The 11189-nt window shown below is 35.3% G+C and overlaps 1 protein-coding gene across 3 annotated transcripts; it reads right to left on the bottom strand.

Moving 5' to 3' along the window:
• Positions 1–2328: 2328 nt before the first annotated feature.
• Positions 2329–10946, bottom strand: LOC109704776 (1,4-alpha-glucan-branching enzyme 3, chloroplastic/amyloplastic-like). Of its 3 annotated transcripts, none has more exons than XM_020225555.1 (7): positions 10840–10946; positions 10611–10721; positions 9052–9132; positions 4096–4200; positions 3278–3363; positions 2738–2792; positions 2329–2648 (listed from the first exon to the last, which is right to left on the bottom strand). In XM_020225555.1, exons 1-7 carry the CDS (start codon positions 10915–10917, stop codon positions 2616–2618), a joined length of 549 nt encoding a protein of 182 aa, XP_020081144.1. In that variant the 5' UTR covers positions 10918–10946; the 3' UTR covers positions 2329–2615. The 3 variants fall into 3 exon arrangements, with proteins under 3 accessions (XP_020081144.1, XP_020081145.1, XP_020081146.1); XM_020225556.1 differs by having other exon boundaries at positions 10805–10941; XM_020225557.1 differs by lacking the exon at positions 9052–9132.
• Between the last annotated feature and the right edge of the window lie 243 nt (positions 10947–11189).

The following is an 11189-nucleotide window of genomic DNA, read 5'->3' as shown; positions in this document are numbered from 1 at the left end:
ATTAGTATATTTTTTTGACACTAAATAATTATATTACCTCAACCAAATTTTTTAGTACTAAAGAATTCCACCATTACTACTTTAGTAGCAAGCAGTAGCATTATAAACTGTTCGATTATTGAGCAGCCTTTTTTCCATAACAAACTTTAGCTTCATGTCTGTTATCAATTATGTAATTTTTAGGTCAAAAATTAGGAATTCTGAATTCTGAAGACCAGGCATTCAAAATTCATATAAGTTACCTTTTATATGAATTCTGAATTCTAATTCATATTTTAGTACGGCTATTCCTGATTCACATTATTTTATTTATTATACTATTCAAAATATTTTAGAATTTATATAAATTTTCCGCCGCGTAGCGCGGGCCTTCACTAGTTTATATTGAAATGCCGGTGACAGGCATCTATAAATATCCTTTTTGTTTCTTTAACTTTGAAATATGATCTCCTTTTTAGCGGGCGGAAGGAACAGTAAGGTGAATTACAGTACTCCTAGGTTAAAATAAATGCTGAATATTTTAGAATTGATGTAAATTGTCAAAGATAGAAACTTAATCCTGTATAAAATCCAATGGATTTTTATTGTTTTTTTGTCCTCATTGTTTTCAGTTTGTGAAATATATAAATGTTGCAATGATGACGATCTTAAAGAACAGGACAACAGCTATTGTAAAGACCTATCCCTTCAGGAAGAGCCGGAATAAGGAAGTTGGGGCCGCCCTTTTCCAAATGTTATGTTGTGTCCCCCCCTTTTTTTTTTTTAATTTTATTATATCTCTTTGACCAGTTTCACCTCCCATATGTTGGGTGATATCAAATTCACTTATTAGCCTAATTAGTTTTATTTTGAATTTGGTTCAACAGCTCATGTAATGAACTAGTTAATAATTGATTTGTGCTTTAGTTGATCCATTTGGTATGTTGGGCCAAATAGTGTTAAGAGAGAATCTCTTTGGGTTTTAGAAAGAAAGAGTTTTCATTTTGTTTGCTCCCTAGGTTTTTCCTTTTCTTGAGATAGAGAAGGGAGGTGTAGAGAGGATTGGAGAAGGAGCTCTCTTGTTCTTCTTGCTTGATTTAAAGCTTGAATTCTTGCTTGATTCAAAGCTTTCAAGATTGATTGGAGGAATTCTAAGACTCATTTCGAAGCGAGTTTCGCGGACTCGGAAGGTGCTTAAATAAAGGTGTAGCAAGAAAGATTTTTCCCAATTAGAAGGTTGCAAGCCCATTGTAATAGAGTGGTAATCTATAACCAAATCTTATAATCTCCTTATTTGATAGCGGATTTAATCTCTCCGTGCCCGTAGACGGCTAGTGAACTACGTAAATCTTGTGTTGTTGTTGTTGTTGTTGTTGTTGTTATGGTTGTGCTTTGATTTTTCTTTTTCAACTTCATTTACTCCAATCTTGCATATCTTGGTTGTGAATAATTTAGATACATCACATTTGTTTACTAGTATGATTAGTATCTTGATAATGAGGATTCCGTCATTAGCTCACTACACTATATACTTTTCAATTGGCACCTAATTATGTAAGAGAAGGCACACCCCAGCGAGATTATTTTCTAGCTGCATTTAGTGTGTTTTGTGGACTGTATCATCTTCGTTTGGAGGAATCACAGATTTTATCTTTGTTGGATATACTTGGAAAATTCTGAATTACATTTTGACTATAAGCTAACCGGTTCGTATTTTGATTTCCTTTATTTTATATCATTGTAGATTATGAATAATGAATATCTAATCGATTGATTTAACGGACGCTGGCGGGTGGTGGATGGAGGTAGGCAAAAAGCAAAGCAGTCAACTAAATTTGGATCACTAAATAAAATTTTCTTGATGCCACCCAATAATTCACCCTCCGTACCATTTACAGTTTTTCTGATTAGCGTCTCCAATGAATGAGAACTTACACTAACGATGTTTCTGACTCATATAGAAGAAACACAATGCTTCTAATACGATCCCTGGAAATTTCCAGGGTGAAGAGCAAGAATGTACTTTGAAGATAGATTTATCAGGATAAAAGGATTAGCAAATTACAGACGATTGTTGCCAACAAAAAGGAGGACAGCAAATAATTTTAGCCATTTAATTTTCATTCGATGATCATGTTCAACTTTAGCAGAAGAATATCAAAGCCGCCCACAGACCAAATAGCAGCGCAAGAGACAACAACAATAGCCATGGTGATGGGTGATGCGTAGGGTAGGATATAGAAATGTGCCCGGGCTTCAAGTTCCACAATGAAACTGTCTATTTCATTTCTTTTTTAATTTCCGATATATACCTTCAAAACTTCAAAAACAATCTAATACACCGCCAGCTGACCAAATTGCCCTTGTTGATTTCCAAAATTTCTTTCAAATAGTCCCAAACCCCTAGGGTTCCCTAACGGAATTTGGGGTTTAGAAGGGTATTTTGATAATTTCAGAATAAATTTGAAAATTGTCGATGGCAGTAAGGAATAAATAAGCAAAAGCCCTCATTTTATTTATTTAACCTCTGCCGATCCTTTTCACATGACAGAATCACGATAAAAGAATCTAATAATTCCATCAACTTCGACAATACTGCTGCTATCTGCTTTCAGAAAATTGCCACATAAAAACGTTCAAATTCTCAAAATACGCATCAACTTGTATACCTGCCAAATATACAGTCATTTGTTAATATCTGTGGAAGAAAGAAGTTAACTCTGCAACACAAAACTCTTTGTGAATTTCATCTTTGTACCTGAGCACTTCTACGAGGTAAGGCCACCTCCAGAGAGTTTTGATAACCGTCAGCCCTTTAACAATAAGTAAAAATATTCTATCAAGTTAGCAAGTGAGGATTTTTCTGTGCCAACCATAGTTAGTTAATTCGGATTCGGCAAAAATTCGGTACGGCTATAATACGCATAAAATTTATTTTCTAATTTTTAAATTCGTTGAAAAATTCGGCTTAAAAAACGGATTCGGTATAAAATATAAAATATAATATATAAAATATAAGATAATCTATATTTAAAAATAAAAATTATAAGTTTTTTATTTATATTTTCTATAATTCGGGAATAATTCGCGAATAATTCGGCTGGCCCAAAAATTCGCGAATAATTCTCTCTTTGGGAAAAATTCGTAAACGGACCGTTTAATTCGGATTTTCAATAATTCGCGAATAATTCGCGAATTAACTAACTAGGGTGCCAACAACAAAAACAACAAAAAAAAAAACACTAGAGAGAAAGACCTCAATTGGAAAAGATAGTAGCAGTATGCTAAGAATAAGCACCTTTTTTTGTTGGTCCTCCAAAGATGCTTATGACTTTCGAGCTCACCATGTCCACCATATCTGGTATCATCAGTATTTAGAATTATCTGTTCCAAATCAGATCAATCAGGACTAAATGAGTATTAACTTTTCATATCTGCACACATTATACATATCAATGTATACTTGACAAATTATGCACAGTAAAATCATTATGCAAATCAAAGAACTAAAAGGCTCTTGGTTACAGAGTTTCATCATGAGACAGATTATGAACTCGTGAAGCACTAATGATTAAGATTTGTACTGAAAATAATCCCAGCCATGGCCGCCAGGTGAGGTTGTACGTGGTGGAAAGCTCATTACTACTTTTTAATGATTGTACATGTACCTAGCAAAAGATATAAATCCTAAAACAACGTATCATCATATCAGAGAGAAATCTCAACAAGTTACCCGTCTGTAGTTTCATTGGCATGTCCTTTCCATGTCCTACTGCTATGATATGTACCTTAAAACGTAATTGCATACCAGGTGACTTGGTTGCCGGCTTATTGGTTTGACCAGTAATGATTTTAGATTATACAGCAAAAGAATACTGCAATGTCTTTCCGCATGTACTAACAGAGGTTGAACTTTCAGTAGTTGATATCTCTATAATGAAGAGCACATAATCCGATGCAAACATAAACAAACCTATAGTTTCCACTGGTCACACGTTTTGACTTAAAGAGTGAACAAAATAATTCTTGCTTTTCAGAAGACCCAAATTTAGTACGTTCTTTTTAATCCATTAACAGAAAGGAAAAGGAAAAATAACAAAACAAGGTAACACATACTTGATAATCGCCAGCTTCCTCTACACCAACACGATATGATTCACAAGAGGTTTCAGGATGAAAGTTGAATACAAAGAGAAAGGACCCCCTGGTGTATGATATGACCTGCCAGATTAGAGCTATTTGATTATATTTATTAAGACAAACATTAATCTGATGGGTAAGTACACAATATGCTTGTTCTTAACATCTTCAGAAGCATTTTTAGATAAACAAATTAGAAATTTGCACAGTAATTCCAAACACTATATTTTTTAGCACAAAGAGTGCAGCAAAGCATCCACCTACGTCCCTTACAGCATTTCACATACAGCATAATTTTCTTTAACAATGTAAGGAACAATGTTTACAGCATAATTTTCTTTAACAATGTAAAGAACAATGTTTTTATAGCCAAAATTAGGTTTGCCTAGGATCAACAAAGATGCTATATCATATCAAATAGCAGTTGGCAACAGTTTGGACATATCTAATAAAGTTTTCGCAAATACACAGAAAGTAATAGAATTTTGCTTTCAGGCATCATTTCATGATTTCGCTCAATAAAGGCAACTTCGTGAAACTTTATGCTCAATAATCGTAATAGGAGGATCTTCTATCCATTTTATCATATAGATCTGAGGTTTTTGACTGGTCCTCCCTAAACAAAAACTAGGTATTGCTGACATCAGCCATTAAATTGGATAAAATAATAAAGCTCATATATTTCGTTCATTAGAAAACCAGTATTCACTTAAATGTACAATGTTTTGAAATTACCAAATAACTTGAGAATTAGTGCCATAACTGTTGGAATATATAATCTAATTATCACAAATCTACGTTATATGGCGGTATTTGTTCTGTCTCATAACATGCCTATGTGACATTGCGACATAATTATTGGCATTGCCAAGGATTGAATATGCATGGAATGCAAACAAATAAAACTTGCTCATGATGGATATCGAAAATAGGCATCTGCATCACTTGTGTAGCCAGTAGCAAAATATATCCCACCTACCAATTTCACATAGGAAAAAGGCAATAAATATAAACAGCTGGTTTTGTGGGATACTTATGCATTAAGTGGATTCAGTTAGCATGAACAGCTAAATGATGTGCCAGATTGAAAAGGTCATGAATAGCATTTTTCTCGGTGAAAAACACCACCAAATGTGCAATACCAAAACCAAGATCCATTTGTTTGAAATACGAGTCTCTTCTGTTATCATCAAACAAATCAGATAACAAAAATATATTTCAGCGCCAACTCATCTATTGTAGTCTAGATAATTAATTGATGTGGCATATATGAAGAATATATCTAAAAACTATTTTGCAAGCATATCATGTAGACAGATGCTTCATTACAATGCTCCTCAGATATGCACAAACATGTATGATGTGTTAACTATCACAGTGCAAACAGCATCCAAATCCATGCTGGACATATACATAGGTGGTAACTGTAGGAGAATTTTGATAAATATAATGTACTAAACTTCTACAATTGTGGAGTTCTTATGGGAGTAGCTTAAAAAGCTATTAAAATAGTTCCGGCGAAGTTTGGCAAGTATTCAAGTGTTTAGGCGCAAACCGAGTGCGAAAACGGACTCCGAAATGTTAAATTTGTCAAAGCTGCAGATTTTGTATTGAGTACTAGTACTAGAGATCTAAGTACCAGTGCGCAATACAAAATGGAAAGGAGCCAGCTCTCAGATTCTGAGGAACTAAACCTGAGTACCAGTACCAGAAAGGTTGAGTACTGGTACTAGAAAACTGGGTACTGGTATGCAATAGAAAACCTGAGAATTGGTATGCAATAGAAAACCTGAGAATCCAATGTTTGGGTTTTGAGGAACTGGAAAAGGGGGACCGAAACTAAATGTCCGCGTATCGGTACGCAAATCCGAGTACTGGTACACAGTTCTGCAGAATGCAGTTTTTGAAAGGTATTTTGCTAAATTCAGGTGGAGGCCTATATAAAAGGGAGCCCTCTCCCCTTTTCTCTGCTAAACCTACACACCTATTTTCTCTGCTAAACCTACACACAGACACAAGGAAAGGAAGAGGGGAAAGAAGATCCTCTCTCTCACTCTCCTCCTCTTCTTCTTCTTCTTCTTCTTCTCCTCCTCCAACTTAGATTTCGATGGAGATCGAGCTCGGGAAGCTTGAAGGAGTGGAGAATCGAGCTCTCGCGCGTGTAGCGACTCGGGAAGCTCATGATCCGAGGTAAGTTCTTCGGATTAAGGTTTAGGGTTTTTGTTCAATCCCTTGAAATTGAGATTCTTGGGTTCCCTAGATAATTCTGCACTTATTTAATCAGAGATTCTCCATGAATTTTGGGTTATTTTTGGTGAAATTGGAATCTAGGGTTTGATTTGAGGTTTTTGGATTTTAAGACTAGAACTAAATTGATTCTCTAATACTTTAATTGAAGGTTAGAGATGGCCCTAAACAACTTTAACTTGGAAATCGACAGGCGTTCAGTGATCAATTTCGAGTAATGAACCGAAGTGATTAGGTCACTTCCATGTCGAATGAGTAAAATTTAATATTATTTTTACTTGATACATGTAATGGTAGTTTAATTGGTAAGTATGGATGTGGAAATCATATATTACTAGAATAATTAACTACCATTGGACATAACACTAGGCAAGTGGAAACATATAGGGTATATATGCATGCCTAGGTGTGGATAATGAACATGGGTCGATTAACTATAGAAAAATTAGAGAACTCGACAAGGAGTCAAGGAGTAAATGTCATGAAAGTTATGAATCCTAGGTATGGACAACTAGGATAAGAAGAACGTGATTGGGTATTGAACCTAGTGTCATGGTTGAAAAATAGTGGTAGGATGACCACTTGGATTGGAATGTCATTAAACCTAGAGTTGAGTGAACCTAGGTGAGAAAGACATAGAACCTAGTGTTGTTGAACCTAGATTATGAAACATAGTGCTAGGATGACCACTTGGACATAAGAACATGGACCTAGAAAGGTTGACAACGTAGGATAAATATTGAACCGTTGAGATTTGTGAAGTGGATTCCGGAATTCCTAGACTGATACTTGCAGGTATGTGTGGTATTCCTCGCCTGGCAAGTTTTGTGGCTGCTGGTACGTGTGGTTCTCCTCGCTCGGCAGTGATTGATACTTGCGGGTTATGTGTGGTTCTCCTCGCCCAGCAAATGAATCATGACTGCGGGTACGTGTGGTTCTCACCCGGCAGCGATTCATGATTACGGGTACGTGTGGTTCTCCTCGCCCGGCAGTGGTTGATACTTGCGGGTATGTGTGGTTCTCCTCGCCCAGCAAGTGAATTATGACTACGGGTGTGCGTGATTCTCCTCGCCCGGCAGCGATTCATGATTATGGGTATGTGTGGTTCTCCTCGCCCGACGACTTGAGCCATTGTTGGCGTGTGCAACGATTTCGCCACCAAATGGCTAAGTCAAGTAAGAATTATGCTGCCTGGCGACTTGAGCCATTGTTGGCGTGTGCGACGATTTCGCCGCCATGTGGCTAAGTAAAGGAACGCGATAAGCTATGGATGATTGACTCAAGACCGAGTCGAGTGATATAGCTTGGCTAAGATAAGAAAAACCTTAGGAGCGGATTGGATGAGATATGGGTAATGAAATAAAAGGTAAAAAAAAAGTAGATCTACTTGCATGATTTTATACTATCGCATTTATTTGAGGCATAAACATGATGTTTATTATCGTATATAGTTGAGTTATTTGTTTTTCTATTGAACTAACGTGCTTATGTTGCCTCCTTTGGACCTGGTGGGTCGAGCTCTTTTCTTGGTTGGCCGTACCTACTAGAAACTATGTTTATAGTTCTCATCTCCATATTTTTCAAGTCCACATGTGAGCAGCACGGTGGCGCGAGGAAAAGGCGTAGCTCAGTAAATAGCGCCCTACCACTTGTGACCAGGATAGAAGTACCCTCTACTACGTAGCTTAGAGGTATTAAAATGAAAAGAAAGAAAAATAAAATTGTAATAATAATCTAATTGTATTTGGAAAGAAAAATGTAAATGTAATGTGAATGCTTGTACTACTAGGTTAGTTATTTATATTTATGATACTCTCCTTATACAATCTATATATGAATTCTATTCATGTTTGGAATGTTTTGAATTATACGGATTGTGACGCCTTGGACGAACAGGAATAACTCTGTCCGTTCGGCGGGTCTGGCACACACACCCGTGCAGGCTGCTTCCACCTATTTGGGGAAGGGATGGCAAGGCGTGACAATAAAGACATACAAATATCGGCATGTGAAAAGGCAGATACAAAACATGTTATACTATGAATCACTTTATTGTAGAATCCTATGACCCAACAAATACATAGAACAACCAAAGAAGATATGTCCAGCATCAAAATCCTTGCTGGACACATATGTGGTACAACAATAGGAGAATTTTGATAAAGAAATATAAATATAGGCATATGAAAAGGCAGATACAACACATAACTACTGAGTCACTTTATTGCAGCGTCCTGTGACACAAAAAATACGTAGAACAACCAAAGAAGACACATCTTGAGAGTGACAAACTTTCTGATATTCGCAAATCCCAACATAGAATCGCGATCAATTTAACTCGAGCTTTACATGATGCATAATAAAGAGAGATGACAACCACAACAAAGGATCCTTAAGTAGATGTTCGGATATTTCACTTAAATTATTTTCTATCATATTATAAATTTTATCTTTGAATTATTTTAAAGAACTAGCACGGTACTGTTTTTCCTTTTTTTTCTTTGTTTGGGGGGGGTGGGGACGAGGACTAGCATGGTATTTCATGCTTTATGCAGAAGTGATTTAAATAATTTATAATTTATGAACACCTGCATTCGAGCAAGCAAGAAGGACCATTTATTCATTTTATCCAAATAGATACATACTTTATATAAGTTATTAAAATTAAGCATAAAATATTCATACCATAGTCGAATCATTACAATGGTGAACACTGGGTGAACTTCTAGAAAGTATCCTTTCATTTTCATCCAAGCTCATCATGTCCTATAAAGGAGATAACACATAAATGAGGTCTGTAATGATAGTTTTTCAACTACAGTTCACTCTGTCCATGTTAGAAATCCCTACCTTATAGCCCAACAAATTAAATGTGCAAATATAAACATCAAGAACACAATATGGCACAGTTGTTTCAATGTAATTCCTTAGAGAACAAAAAACACTTCTCATGCTACCCCATACCAGTGCAGGCAGATCTTTGTATAGACCCTAGTAGAGGGCAAAGTAACTTTTTCAGCTTCATTAGACAACTTACTAGCAAACGGGTCAACACATAATTACTAGATAATTATGAATCTTAGCAATCAGTTGCCATACTTGAGATGATTACTCAAGATCAGCAGGAAAATTCTCTTATTGCAAGATTCCAATATTTCTGTTTTCTACCGGTTTGAAAGAATTAATAGATAAAAAAAAAAAACAATTGATAGAATGTTAATCACATAAACAAGATTCACAACAAACTCATAACAAAATACAATAACAATTATCATCTAAGGCTTGGAGTTATAAGTTTCAATATATGCCTCATCAGTGAAAATAAATAAATAAATAAATAAAACACAAGCAACCAAGGAGCCATAACAGAACTAAATTGCACACAAGAAAAAGAAACCGGAAGAGATCATTTGAGGGGCATGATTATGTTGAATAGAAGGGCATTTTGTGCAATGCCGGAAAATACTTTGCTGCAAACCAAAAATTGATAACTAACGAAATGATTATTGCATTCACGACCTAGAGGACGCCATTGTACCAAATAAGGTGCTCTATAAACTCTCCATGTGTGTAGCCTATAATAAGGTGCTCTAATTTTGCCAAGCAAAGTTAACACTTTATAACAAATAAGGACAAAAGAAAACAAGAAAAATAAAATTTTAGGTCGTGAAAGAATGACGATAACATGGAAGCAATTGCACAAAAATAATTTAAGAATCCAAAAAAAATGTAATCCATATCCTCCTGAAAACATAGGTAGTGAGAATATAAAAAGATACAAGAAAGCAAAGGCAAAATCAAACTTTACTTCTATAATAACTAAAAAAAGATGAGATATATGATTATCTCTAGCAATCCAAAGCCATAAGTACTATATACAGCAAGAAGCAAAATAACGTACCAAAGACACTATTCCTATTGATAATTGAAATATCATTACCAATCTGAAATAACTGAATAGCAACAAAGAGTTTTATGATTATATCCAAACGAATCGTAAACCCAAGGACGACACATAATCTCCCATCTACATATGTCATATGTTAAATGCACAAGAAGCACACCAATTATTTATCAAAGATATTAGATCCATAGAATCCTATTACATATGACATATCCAAACATAGATATTACACTCTAAAAACTGCAGCAAATTTGAGAAATGGAGATGCAAAAGTGCAGCCATAATTCCAATAAGATAATTATATATCTTCAATGCACAACCATCCCACAGTAAACCTTACCATATCAAAGTTGAAAAGGTTACTGTGAATGCCTTTGTCCATTAGTAGCTCCCATTGCCTATTAGCGAACATGAAGGAATAGTTGTTGCTTGACATAGGAAACTCCACCCTCTAGTAAAATAAAACCAAAAGAATCCTTGATAAAGATTTTCATGTCATAAATTATGCTCGAGAGAACTAGAAGACAAATTTACCATTAGACAATATACACGAGGATAAGATGCCTCACATTTGGATGTCCAAATTCATTGCCCATAAAATTGAGATATGCATGCCCACTAGTTGTAAATGTAATCAGTTTAATCATCTGTAACAAAACAAAAAGTATATCTTCAGGAAATTTATATTTGCATTTACAAATAGATATTGGCTTATTATTACGTACAAAACTTTTTTTTTTCTTTTTCTGTATTTCTTTTTTGGTTTATGATAGAGCAAGAGAGAAAAAAGATAAACCATCTGAGTACTTGAAAAGAGTTTTAAGTTAAAGCACCATCAACATCAATGTATAATTTATTAGCTAGGCCTGTTTGTGACACCCCAACTTCCCAGGGGGTCACCCATCCTAGGACTACTCCC

The sequence above is a fragment of the Ananas comosus genome, unplaced genomic scaffold (assembly GCF_001540865.1).
Source record: "Ananas comosus cultivar F153 unplaced genomic scaffold, ASM154086v1, whole genome shotgun sequence".
NCBI classification, from domain to species: domain Eukaryota; kingdom Viridiplantae; phylum Streptophyta; class Magnoliopsida; order Poales; family Bromeliaceae; genus Ananas; species Ananas comosus.
This window is presented reverse-complemented; position numbering and strand designations above follow the sequence as displayed.

Coding starts and splice junctions, on each gene's coding strand:
- LOC109704776 (XM_020225555.1), bottom strand. CDS start 10,917: ATGATTAAACTGATTACATTTACAACTAGTGGGCATGCATATCTCAAT. Junction 4,201..9,051: donor ATTGTAATGATTCGACTATG/GTATGAATATTT, acceptor CTAATCTGGCAG/GTCATATCATACACCAGGGG. Junction 2,793..3,277: donor TGGAGGACCAACAAAAAAAG/GTGCTTATTCTT, acceptor TTATTGTTAAAG/GGCTGACGGTTATCAAAACT.